Source organism: Calypte anna, unplaced genomic scaffold (assembly GCF_003957555.1).
Source record: "Calypte anna isolate BGI_N300 unplaced genomic scaffold, bCalAnn1_v1.p scaffold_183_arrow_ctg1, whole genome shotgun sequence".
Lineage (NCBI taxonomy): Eukaryota > Metazoa > Chordata > Aves > Apodiformes > Trochilidae > Calypte > Calypte anna.
Window position 1 is genome coordinate 11,753 of NW_022045469.1, and position 13,817 is coordinate 25,569.

General features: G+C 48.3%; 1 protein-coding gene across 1 annotated transcript; it reads left to right on the forward strand.

Moving 5' to 3' along the window:
* Positions 1-10,397: 10,397 nt before the first annotated feature.
* LOC103539835 (olfactory receptor 14J1) lies at positions 10,398-11,244 on the forward strand (the record flags this gene model as incomplete). The annotated part of the gene is given in 2 exon segments (XM_030468594.1): positions 10,398-10,774; positions 10,776-11,244. Coding segments are annotated over 2 exon segments (846 nt in total), but the record flags the coding sequence as incomplete, so codon positions are not given.
* Between the last annotated feature and the right edge of the window lie 2,573 nt (positions 11,245-13,817).

Consider the following 13,817-nt stretch of genomic DNA (forward strand, 5'->3'; position numbering starts at 1 on the left):
TAAAATTCCCTATTTCTTATTTATATCACTTATAATATATAATGCATAATTTTTAATATGTCTCATTACAGTCCCAGCCAGCGGTCTGGAAGCTTTTGATGGTGATTATTAATTCTGTTCTCTTTATACTTTTTTGTGCACAAGGAATCCCATTGTTAAATTTCCAGTTCTTGCACCTTCATTTCCACTGTTAACCAGAACCTTCTTGAAAGATTTTTGAAATAATATCTATGTTCTTTTTTTTAAAGAAATAAAGGACTCGGAAGTGATTTCTTTAACTGATGTTCTCTTTCTGAGACTTCCTAGGGTGTTAGGTTCAGGTCCACTCACACTCTGAGATGTTTAGAAAGGAAGGGGGTGCATACTGGCCCTCGTGACTCAATAGGATTGGCCTCCTCATTGTGTTCCCTGATTCCTGAACAAATCACTCCAACCTGATCCTGGCTCCATTTCCACTGTCCTCTATAAATCACTGCCTCATATCTCCATCTCAGCTACTCCAGTTTTAACCCCTATATGTCCCTTTCGCATATTAGTAGACAAATCCTTTACATTAGATCCTATTAAGTCACACCTTCCATATTAAAATCACCTTTATGGTGATTTAGGAAAGAGAGTGGTGATCTGGGGAAGGGAACAGAGCTTCACAAAGGGCCAAATAGGCCTCAGCAACCTCCAGGCCTTCTGCTAATTGCAGCAATGGAAAAGGAAAGAGGTGCAGACATCATCTACCAAGACTTCATATGATCCTCTAAACAATTCTCATTGTTGAATTAGATGTAGATATGTTTGATGGATGGCCAGTTGGATGGACAAGAAAATGACTGGATGACTTCATGCAGATAGTTATGGTCAATGGCTCAATGTCCAAAGGAAACCAATAATGATGTCCCTTCTGGACTTAAAGGTACCTTCTAAATAGTAGTGGATGTCTCCAGTACTAATTAATGTCTTCATTAGTGACAGGGACTGTGGGACAAGTGATTCCTCAGAAAGTTTGCAGATGACACCAAGCTCAGTGTCACAGGTGATTCCCTTGAGGGTACGGATGAAAACCAGAGGGACCTGGACAGATTTCAGTAGTGAGTCTGTGCAATCCTCATGTTCTTCATCAAGGCCACATGAAAGGTCCTGTACCTGAGAGGAGGAAATCCCCACTGTCAGTAAAGACTGGGAGATGAATGATTGAGAGCAGCCCTGCAGAGAACGACTTGGGGATCCTACTGGGTAAAATCTTTTATGACAGGGAAACACACCTACCTGATCAAGGGAAGGCAGAGGGTGTAATATTTCTGGACTTCATAAAAGCTTTTGGTACTGTCTCTCATAGCATCCTCCTGGATAAAATGTCCATCATACAGCTGGACAACCCTGCTATGTGATGGGTGAGCAGGTGGCTCACAGGTGGAGCACAAAGAGTGACAGTGAATGGGGTCACATCAGGCTGGTGACCGGTCACTAGTGGGGTCCTGCAGGGCTCCATCCTTGGCCCAGTCCTCTTCAACATCTTCAGCAGTGACGTGGGTGCAGGACTGAAAGGAATCTGAAGGAAGTTTGTGGATGATAGACCTCAGAAGGTTAGAGAGCTGGGCAATCAGCAGGCACAGGAAGGACAAGTGCTGAACCACAACTTCAGCAAGTGCTGAATCACCAACCACAAGGGCAAGTGCTGAATTCTGCACCTGGGATGGGGCAACCCTGGGGGCAAGTACAGACTGGGGAACGAGTGCCTGGAGAGCAGAGAGGGACCTGGGGGTCCTGGTTGATGGCAAACTGGAGATGTGCCAGCAGTGTGTCCTGGCAGCCAGGACGGCCAACCTCGTCCTGGAGTGCATCAAGCACAGTGTCACCAGCCAGCCCAGGCAGGTGACTGTCCTGCTCTGCACTGGTACAGCCTCACTGTGAGTACTGTGTGCAGTTTGGGCACCCCAGTATAGCAAAGGCAACAAGGTGATGGAGAGTGTCCAAAGGAGAGCAACAAGCATGGTGAAGGGTCTGGAAGGGATGACTTATGAGGAGCAGCTGTGGTCACTTGGATTGTTCATCTGGGAGAAAAGAAGGCTGAAGGGAGACCCCATTGCAGTCTATGGATCCTCACGAGGGGAAGAGATGGGGCTGAGTCTGACTTCTTCACTCCTGTGATCAATGACAGAACTTGGGGAAATGATAGGAAGCTGAATTATGGGAGGTTTAGGTTAGATATCAGGGAAAGGATTTTCCCCAAAGGGCAGCTGAGCGATGGAACAACTTCATTGCTTCCAAGCAATGACAACTCCCCCAGAGAAGTGGTCACAGTACCAATCCTAAGTCCAAGAAGTGTTCGAATTATGTTCTCAGGCTCATGGTGTGATCCAGGGGTACCCTTCACAGGACAGGGGCAGACTTGATCATTCTGACGGCTCCATTCCAACTCTGAATATTCTATGATTATATGATAACTCATATGGTATCAGAAAGAAATGGAGACACATCCTTCTTGGTTGTTCAAAACGGGAGGGTGAGAACCAATGGGCATCAGCTAAAGCAATGGAGGAAGACCTTTAAATTTTGCTCCTCATCAAGACATTCAAGCAGGTCTCCCACAGAGCTTTTGTCATCTTCATCCCTGCATTTTTTGATGTCGCAAATTAATAAATCCTGAGCAACCTTCCCTTACCCCAAACCAACCCTGATGAGACCAGGAGGTTGGCCTAGAGACCTCCTGATGATCAGGCCTGTGATCATCTGGACTTGTTCTAACAACTCCAGGTCCTTTTTGTGCCTGGGGCTCCAGAAATGGACCCAGCACTGCAGTGGGGTCTCACCAGAGTGGAGCAGAGGAGCAGAATCTCCTCCCCTGACCTGCTGGCCAAGCTTTTTGTGTATCTTGGGACATGCTTGGCTTCCTGGGCTGCCAGCACACCTTGCCAGCTGGTGCTGAGTTTCTCATCAACCAGCACCCCCAAGTCCTCCTCCTCCTCAGGGCTGCTCTCAATCCATGCTCTGCCCAACCTGTGTTTGTGCTGGGGATTGCCCCAACCCAGGTGCAGGACCTTGTGCTTGTCCTTCTTGAACCTCATGAAGCTTGCATGGGCCCAACTCTTCAGCCTATCCTTTTGTTTGGACAATCTGTGTCTGGAAAGGTGACTTTAGAAATGGTCACTGTATCACCACCACCACCAGGAAAAACTCTTTCTTGAGGCTTTGAACTTGGTTTGCTCCTCATCTCATCTCGGGGTAGCCATGAGGTGGTGTACATTTTCTGACATTACTGATCTTCTCACCCCACTATCCTCAGGAAGAATCCTAGAGGGATGGGCTCTGCTTCTCATTGCCAGGGGTTAAGAAAAAGGCCTCACTGCTTAATAAAACATAAATAAATAAAAGCCACCTTTACAGAGCCCTTGCCTCTTTGCAGTCATGGCCTCCAGTGATCTGGTCTAACAAGGCCATGGGGAGGCTCTGGCAGCAATGGTCCTCACTGGAGCCAATCAATGCTTCAAGATACTTTCAGGTTCCATTCTGACTTCTGGAGCAGTTCCTTCATTCATCTCTCAGCACCTGAGGATCAGGGACTCAGCACCAAACACACCCTGGGGCTCATTGGAATACAGAGAGCACTAAAGGGCCATGGCTCTCCATGGGATATTCACATCTTCAAGATTTGTACAGCTAATTGGAGAGGTTTTCCCACTGTAGTTAAGGAGGAGAATTTCCTACTGTGATTAATGAAAACTGATTCTGAGGTTTTTTTGTTTCTTGTTTTGTTCTCCTTTAATATTTTAAGAGATGATCTCATGATTTTCATTTTGGAGAAGAGGTGATAGAAGTTCCCTGAGGTCTGACACTGTGTGGACAACTTCTCACCTCCCCAGCCCCACCATTCCTTTCATGTCCCACCTGGGACTTCCATCCCTGCTCCTGGCATCATTCTCCTCTCCTCTCTGCAGCTGGAGGTTACAGCTCCACTGCACCACCTCCCACCTGCTCTCCTTAGAGAACTGACTGCACACGGGCACAGCAGGAGTTTTTCTTTGTGCCACCCAAGAAAAGTCAAACAAAGAAAGTGAAGAAGAATCTCAGGAAAAAAGGTTTAGAGAGACAGAGGGGAAAAGAGAGATGCGATCATTGTGACAGAGGTGGCTAAAGAGACAATCAGGCTGCTGAAAGACAGGGGAGCTTTGAACAACCTGCTGCTCAAAGCAGCACCCAGGGGAGAGGCATCTGAATGAACCAAGAGTAGGAGAAGGGGACAATTGGAGAGGAATGGGAATGGCCTTTGTCTGGAGAGTCTGAGTCTGGAAAGGTGACTTTAGAAATGGTCACAGGATCACCACCACCAGGCAGAAGTTGATGTTGAGGCTCTGCACTTGGTGTGCTCCTTGCCCCTTCTTGGGGTACTTGGGAGGTGGTGTGCATTTTTCTCATAGTTTCTATTGCTCATCGTCGTGCCCCACGGTGCCCAGGAAGAGTCCTGACCCACAGGTTAGGGATGGGCTCTGATTTCCCATTGCCTGGGGTTCACAGTGTGTCCTGACTGATAGATAAAATAAATAAATACATAAACAAGCAAACAAATAAATAAATAAATAAATATCTGTTACTTCGGAGCCACCTTTACAGAATCTTTGCCTCTCTCCAATCATGTCCTCCAGTGACCTTCTCTAATAAGTTTCTTTGAAAACTTTGTCAATAGTAGGATGCAGTGAGACCAATCAGTACTTCAAGAGAATTTGTATTTTTGTTTTGGCTTGAACTTCTAAACATGGTTTTTTTCAGTCTCCTGTCAGTACCTGAGGACCATGGACTCAGTCCCTCTGGCACTAGGGGGCCCATGACAGTACTGAGCAGCCATGAGTCACCCTGTGGTGTTTTTAGTGCTCAAGAGTTGCACAGCTAATTGGAGAGGTTCCATTGTGGAGGAAGTTGAAAAAGAGCATCTATTAAAAATTATTGAAAAGTTCTGTTTTACTGGTTTTCAATTGTGGTGCAGAGAGTCTCTTCCAGAGTGGAAAGTGTGGAAAAACTTTTGAGGTCCAACACTCTTTGAAGAACATTGCTCCTCACCTCCCCAAACACAACATTGCTCTCATTGGCTCCCTGGGAAGGATCTGGGATAATCTGCCTCCACAACCTTGTCAGTGCCAGCACTTGTACCCTCCATCCAGCAGGTGCTGCTCGTTCAGCTCACTCCTGTCCCCACGCTGCCACTTCATCCCCACTCACCCACCCCGCATGGCACCAGCATCATCGGGGTCTCTGCGGGGAGCCCCGAGCGCTGGCAGCGATTGTCCTGTCCCACACTGAGGGGATGGGGGCAGCGGCAGCGAGCCCGTTCCTGCCCTGCCTGCAGGACACCTTCCCTTAGGGGCAGGAGGAGCAATGCATGACAAGTGTCCCTTTCCAAAAGCCCGCAGCAGCCTCTCTTTCCTACGGCAGCTGCTTTCTGCACTGCCATCAAGAACGCCCTGCAGGCTGCACTTTGCATTTCCCCCTAAGAAAGGGAATGGTCGTTCTTGGCATCACCCAGCATGGACACAATGTCCTGACTTCAGAAGAAAACTCAATGCAAAAAGGGGGGATGCCTCACGGGTGCCGGCCATGCCCTCCGTGCCTCCCACTGGCCCTTGCCCCGCCACGCTGGGTTCGCCCGGGGGCTCCGGAAGTGAAGAGGGGAAAGGGCCAGGGAATCCAAATGAAAAGAGTCTCCAGCTGAGGCCAATTAAAGGTCAGGCTGTCCCACCAGGCAGTGCTCGGGTGGGCCACATGAGTGGATAGGAGCAGCAGCACAGTGCCAGGTGGAGGTTCTGAACGAGTGCCAGGTGCCATCCAGAGGTGACAAGGTGGAGGTGGCAAGGCAGTGGTGGTGGCAAGGTGGCAGTGGGAAATTGTCCCTGTCCCTCCTAGGACCTGTGTGCCTTTTCCTCCCATCAGACTTGTCCCCTGCAGGCTGCACCTGGATGTTAAGTCTTCTTTTGCATCAGCTCCCAACCCATCTCCCTTAGAGAACTGCTGCACTCAGGCACAGCTGGAGTTTCCCTCTCTGCAAACAGAGAGTTGTCATATAGAGAGTTTTCTACACAATAAAACACACTCTGCAAGCATCTGCTGGGCACAAGCTGCCTCTAAGGAGATTACATTTCTATAAAAGATGACCTGATGAGAAATATTTTTGGAAGCTACATGCAGGAAGATATAAACATTATTAAAGAATGGTATAAGGACTTCTGAAAGACAGCTATTTCACTCAGGGTCATTCCATACCCTAAGATGTCACACTCAGGACATAAAGTGAAGTGAGTGTGCTGCAGCATTCAACCGCTGCTTGGGGATTGGTTGGAAATTTGTCGAAAGGTGTGAGGTGTGGAAACAAACTTTACACCCCAGGAAGGGTTCTAAAGCAGGGATGTTTATTGCAGCGCTTGGCTCCTTGATCGGGACTTATATGGAGTATGGAGTTGCCAATCTATTGCAGGACTTTGCTGATTTGTTGAACAATTTTTTGCAACAAAATGTGGTCCACTGCCTGATGATATTACTGCAGGGACCCCAAATATTGGTGTTACTCCTTGTAACAGCACCTTGGTAACCTCTCAAACTTTGTTAGTTCAGCACAGGAATGCTTCTGGCCATCCTGAAAAAGTATCTGTTAGGACCAGTAAGTATCAAAACCCCCTTTTCTTGGGAAATCTCTAAAATCAATTTGCTGTTGTTTCCTGGATGGTTTCTCTTTCCAACCTGCCCACTTCTAGCTTGAGGTATTACTTGTGGATTACTGTGTAAGTATATTTCACACTGTTGTGTAACTTGTTTAATAGTGGCACATAAGTGCTGGTTCAAATATCTATATAAGTCCCCAGTTCCCCAGTGGGTCTTCCTGTGTTCTGCCATAACCAGGGTCCACAGTAAAGCTAAGGGAACTATTACCTTGCCTTGTGGTGTTTTAGTCCATTCCCCTTTTTTGATTTTTTTCCTCCCAGATCCTCAATCAATTTTTGATCCTCCTTTGAATATCTAGGTTCACAGTCAATTTGTACTTTACCATCTGGGACTAAAGACTTCATTCCAATTTCACCAGCCTCAGCCACCATCTTAGCCTTCAGGTTTGCCATTCCATTTCTCAGGTCCTGTTTGGTCATTGCCTTCTTGTGTGCTTTGCAGTTCATGATAGCCACTTTTTCTGGCAGTGTTAGTAATCACTATTTCCACATCATCCTGTTCTACCTGGATGGTTTGGCATTTCAGAAACCTTTGGCATAATAACCAGTGGGCTCCTTTTGCTTCCAGTACAGCAGATACCTTGTGAGATATTAGCACTGTAATCTGCTGCCCTAATGTGAATTTCCATCCTTCTTGGATGTTGAACACAACTGCAGGCAGCTACTGCCCTTCATCCAGCTGTTCGGAGAAGTAGGCCACTGCCCTTCGATATGGTCCACGGTGTTGCCCGTATCCAAAAACACAAACCAACAGAGTCAGTTTATGCGGTGCTTTATTCAGGGCCCGGGAAGCCTGAGGACTAGCGTCCCAAGTCAGGGTTCCGAAGACCCTCATTTTTGGTTCGGTTTTTTATACCTTTTTCCGTTACAGGCCACTTACAGAATTACATAAATTTTAGTCACAAACTGTCACATAGATCATGCAGATAACAATTGACAAACAACCACATAGATCTTACAAATAACAATAGATAATCATCTCTTAAGCTGTAAATCCACGGTTTACCATTTCAGCTGTCATTACCACCTGACCCACCACCTGGATATAATTTTCACCTTGTTCTTTGGTAGATTGTATCAGCTTACCTAACTATTCTCCTTTGATTAATGTTTTTGCTGATGGGGTCGACACACTCCTTATTTTCGATGGGGTCGACACACTCCTTATTTTCCTTTGATTATTGTTCTTGTAAGGATTAGCTCATTCTTAACTAGTTACTTATTTCCAGAGTTTTAGTCTACCCGAGCCCCTTCTAACTCTTAATTTGTTCACTTTTAAAATTTTACAACCAATATTATTTTATTTCTACTATAAGCTGTAACAACGGTTTGGGGCCAAAATTCCCAGAGCTATTCCCTGCTTTTCTTGGGAGAACAGCAAAAAAAGGTTTTGTAGGATCTGGCAATCCCAAGACAGGCTTTCAGTCACCTGTGATCAATTGTAAGCTGCCTCTGGCCATTTGGCACTTTAACAGCCCAGAGTGGACAGTGACAGGAAAAGTCCACACTAGTGATGATCTATTTTCCTTCAAGTCTGCTACCACCCCAGCAGATAGTATTGCTATAGAGGGGGTAGAGGCACAGATATCTTTAACAAACAGTGATTTTCACTGTGGGGCAGTCTACTGTGCTGCCCTTTATTTTGCAATTAACAAAAATTAGCACCCCATTGTCATTAGGATGGCTACACTGACTTTGTTTGGGATGCTAATGAATTGCTTATGTGAAATGTCTCAGCACCCTGTGGACCTGAGAATAAAAGCATTCCAGGGTGGGGGGATCCACCATTTCCCCTGGGAGACCATTCCAATGTCTGACTGCCATCATGGGGAAAAACTTAAATTTTATGTCAAGTGGGAATATCCAGGGGGGCAACTTGTGCCCATTTCCCCTTGTCAGGAATGAGAAGGGAGAGAGACTGAGGGGCTGGAAACTCAACTCCACATCTGGAATGGAACAGCCCTGCTGGAAAGGAAAAGAAGGAAATCTAGAAACAGAGAGATAAAATTACCTGCCTCTTTCCACAGACATTCTAACATTGCACAAATGTGACTTTTTAAAACAATTTTGTATATTTCAGTAAAAAAAAAAAATCACTCTGGCATGGGTGTTCCGGGGCTGCTGATCCACATCTGCCCCTCCGTGCTCCTCCATGGGCTGCAGGGGACAGCTGCCCTCTCCCCACAGCCTGCAGGGGAACTTCTCTTCTGGCCCTTCCTTCATTCACTGACCTTGGGGTCTTGAAGAGGGCTGGCAGCAGGCTTCCACCTCCTTCTCCATGGACATCTTGGGCATTTTCTGCCACAGACATTCCATGGTCACCCCGGGCAGCTGCTTATTCCTGAGGGAAGTGCTTTCCCAGATATGGGCACCCCAGGTCTCCACACTTCTTATATACCCCCAGGTAGGTCACCATGGAGACCCTCATGACAATGGTGTCTAGGCACCAGACCCTGCATCACAAAGCCCTGGTGGTGGCTGTGGAGATGCCCAGGCCTGGAACTGGTTGGGACTGTGTCACAGAACAATGGAATCATAGAATGGGTTGTGTTGGAAGGGTTAAAGATCATCTAGTTCCAACCTCCTACATGCATGGGTAGGGACACCTCCCACTCAATTGAAGCCAACCCTGCTCCTGTCCCCATGGAACTCACTTCTTGATCCCGTCCACAGAATCAGCCTCAGTCAGAGCTGGTGGACAGACAGCTGAGTATCAGCTGTGTGCCCAGGTGGTCAAGAGGGTCACAAACATCCTGGCTTGTATCAGAAATAGCATGGCCAGCAGGAAGTGATTGTGCCCACGGATAAAGACTAGAAACAGTTTTGGCAGAAATTCTGGACACTGAGGCACCATCACAGCTTTTCAGGAGGACTTTGGATCCCTGATGGCACTGTGACCCTCATCATCTCGTGAACTTCCCACCCACCACATCACCCACCTCTTCAATCCAGACATCACCAGTCTGGCTACAACAGGACAGTGGTACAGCATGGCAAAGGGCTTGCTAAAGGCCAGGTGCACCCCATGCCTTTCTGTCCCCTGCCCACTCTGCTTCAGCAATCCCCTTTTTGTCCTTCACCTGCCTGGAGCAGGATGGACCCCATCACTGTCCCAGGGACTGAGATCATAGAATCCTAGAACCATAGAATGTTAGGGTTTGGAAGGGACCTCTAGAGATCATCCAGACCAATCCCTCCAGCAAAACAGGATCACCCAGGGCAGGCCTCACAGGAACACATCCCGGGATGTGTTGAATGTATAATGAAATGAGGCAACCAGGTGCCACTAATTGCCAGGGAGTGAGCATGAGCTTGTGTCAAGCCAAGCTGTGCCTAATTAGGGTGGGCCCCTACTGCGCATGAGCAGGACCAGGAGGCCAATAAAAGGTAAGGCCTAAGACAGGCTCAGCTCACACTGGAACTCACAATCTCGGCATGCTTGGCTTTAAGTGCTGCTTTCAGCACTGCACTACCTTTATTGCTCCACTAGAGCTCATTGCCAGCAGGGTGAGGCTTTGAGGAGTCTCGAACCCGCGGCCCTCAGCATTGCTTGGGTGTGTAGTTACGTGCTTAGCCGGCTGTGCCACTCAAGCCAGGTATCAGGTATCCAACAGCAGCTCCATCAGGCAGTTCCTCCTCCTGACATTTGAAGACAGGCGGGAGCTGCAGCTCTTGCACTTCTGGCTCTTCCTGGGCATCTACCTGGCTGCCCTCCTGGGCAGCGGCCGCATCATCACCACCATCGCCTGTGACCACCACCTCCACACCCCCATGTACTTCTTCCTCCTCAACCTCTCCCTCCTCGACCTGGGATCCATCTCCACCACTCTGCCCAAAGCCATGGCCAATTCCCTCTGGGACAGCACGGACATCTCCTACAAGGGATGTGCTGCACAGCTCTGCTTCTTTGTCATCTTCATCTCAGCAGAGTTTTATCTCCTGACCATCATGTCCTACGACCGCTACGTGGCCATCTGCAAACCCCTGCACTACGGGACCCTCCTGGGCAGCAGAGCTTGTGTCCACATGGCAGCAGCTGCCTGGGGTACTGGGTTTCTCAATGCTCTACTGCACACTCTGCCTGCCCCTCTGCGAGGGCAATGCCCTGAACCAGTTCTTCTGTGAAATCCCCCAGATCCTCAAGCTCTCCTGCTCACACTCCTATCTCAGGGAACTGAGGATTCTTGTAATGAGTGCTTTTTGTTTTTTAGCACGTTTTCTATTTGTAGTGTTCTCATATGCGGAGATCTTCAGGGCTGTGCTGAGGATCCCCTCTGAGCAGGGAAGGCACAAAGCCTTTTCCACGTGCCTCCCTCACCTGGCCATGGTCTCCCTGTTCATCAGCACAGCCATCTTTGCCTACTTGAAGCCTCCCTCCATCTCCTAACCATCCCTGCACCTGGTATTGTCCTTTCTGTACTCGGTGGTTCCTCCAGTAATGAACCTCTTCATCTACAGCATGAGGAACCAGGAGCTCAAGGGTTCTCTGAGGAAACAACTGATGTTTTTTAGCAGTCATAGACAGCCTCCTGGCCTCTGCAAATGACTCACAGTTTGTGACAGGAAAATCAAAATATGTCCATTTCCTTTTCCCTTTTTCTTCAGCTGTCATTTTCTTTTCTTGAAAGTAATGCCATTATTCATCTCTTTTACTGTACTATCCACCCATCATTTTTGGTTAATAAATTTTGTGTAAATTCAGATCCTTTACTGGATTTTAGAGAATAAATGAACCTGCAGAAAGTTATTTGTCTGCCCTTCCTGCTCATTGTATCAGGAATGAATGGGAAGTGAAAGCCCCTCCCTGGCTGCAGCAGCCCTGGGAAGGCTGCTCTGTGCCTGGAGCAGTCAGAGCTCTTGAGAAGCACAAGGGCCAGGGCTGTTGTGCTGGGCTGGGCAGAGGGGATGGCCCCAAGGGGCTGCAGAGCTCTGCAGATGTCCTGGAGAGGAGAGCAGGGGACACAGGGTGCCTTCTGCTCCTTGTGCCATGCATGGTCACCCATCTGGGGCTCTGAGCTCTCTCTGCCCCCCAGGAGCTGCTGTGCCCTTCAGAGGGCCTGGGGCTGTGCTGGGACTGCCCAGAGCAGCCTGGGCTTGGCACTGGTGTGGGGCCAGCAGCAAGTGGGCTGTGCTGGGAGAGAGGGGAGGGGAGGTGGGAGAGCCTGGAGGGAGCTGTTCTGGGCTTGCAAGTGAAACCCTGGCAGAGAAAGCCATGGGTGTGTAACTGGCCCTGCATGGCCATGGAGGGGGACACTGCCAGCAGGGGCTGTGGTGCAGATCCAGGTCTGCTGAAGGGAGCCCAGAGATGAAGATGCAGGGCAGAAGAGGCTACTCTGTGCTCTTGGTGGCATGGAGAGAGCAGGAAGCTTTCCCAGGGCTTTGGTCACCCCACACCCATTGTCCATTTTCCCCAGCCATTCCCAGCCCTGGCCGCTCCCCCCAGGTTTAAGGATGAGTCTTTGTGTACCCATCCCAGCAAAACTCCAGACTGTACCAAGGGGATGTTTCCACAAAGGTGGTATGGGCAATCCTTTTGCAGTGATCATGAGTGGTCTGTCACATCCCTTCACACCAAACAGTTTTATGACTTTATGATGGAACTTCTCTTGGTAGTCCAAAAGGTCCACAAAGGTCACCTTCGAGGTTTCTGACTGGAGTCAGAAAGAGCAAAAAGTCTCACCCACAAGGGTATCTTTGTGTTAGAGGTTTTCACAGAGGGGTTCTGGATCAGCCCAGGATTTTGTTTTCAAGGCAAAGCCAGTGAAAGCAGAGAGACACAAGAGAAGGAATGGAAATGCTGTGGTGAGATTTAAGTAGAAAAGCAGGAAGGGTGACAACAGCCTGAAGGGAAGGAGCTGCAGGCATGGACAGTGTAGGACAGCCTGCAGGAGAGGTGGCCAAGGGCTCTGTCAAGGAGTGAGGTCATTGTCCCCTTGGCCATAGCAGTGTCCTTGGCCACCAAAGCTGGGGAGGGGAAACTTTCTCTTGAGGCTCTCAGGATCTGCCTTCCCAGGGCCTGGGGTCAGGGCTTGGCCTTTCTGCTGCATCCAACAAACCAAAGGGTTTTCTCAGCATTACAGCCACCAGCACAGGGCCTTTGCCTCCTGCAATCATGGCCTCCAGGGATCTGCTCAAACGAGGCCATGGGGAGGGTCTGGCAGGCTGAAAGAGGCCCATCAGTGTGTGAAGGTATTTTGGGTTTTGCTTCCAACTTTGACTTTATCAGAGATTTTTTTTTTCTTCTCTCAATATCTGAAGTTCATTTAATAAGCCTTAAAAGCCCAAAGGAGCTCTTTATCTCTTTTCTTTTTCCTTCATGTCTTCAAGACCTGTAGAGCTCCTTGGAGTTTTTAATTTTGTTCCTGGTGGATTTCAGGAGGAAGATTTCAAAATACACATTTGCACTCTCAATTGAAAGGGAATATTTCATTACTTTGTACTTCAGAGTAGAGGTTCCAGCAGCATTCTCCAAGTGATAATGACCCAGAGGGTCTCCTCAGGAGGTCTGCACCAGAAGGATTTCCTTGAGGTCTGATCCTGGATGGACACCCTTGCTCCTCACCTCCCCAACCCCACCACTGCTCTCCTTGGCCCCTGGGACTTGCATCACTTTTTCTCCCATCAGACTTCTCCCCTGGTCTCTGCAGCTGGATGGTTCAGCTCCTTTGCACCAGCTCCCCCCTCTTTTCCTTAGAGAACTGCTGCACAGGGGCACAGCAGGAGTTTTCCTCTTTGCAAACAAAGCAAAGCAAAGCAAAGCATGATAAAGTTTCATGGCCAATCAAACACATTCCTCAACCATATGCTAAGTACAAGCTACTCCTAATGAGGTCACCTTTCTACAAGTTAGTACAATGAATATCACTGCTCGGTATTTTTCTGCCCAACACTCAAGGCTGTGACCAAGATAAGTTGTGGGGAGCTGTGGGGAGTGCTCCTTCCCATCACTGCCACCTCTCTTGCAGGTGTCTTGCAGGACTGTCTCAAGGCAAGGGGCTTTTACGATATTTTTTTTACCAAATTACAGCCTGGTTTTCTCTAATTCTTACCCTTTCATTGTTATGTGAGCCCTATTTTTATTCTGTGTCTCTCCCTTCACTTTTGTGTGATTTTTCATAA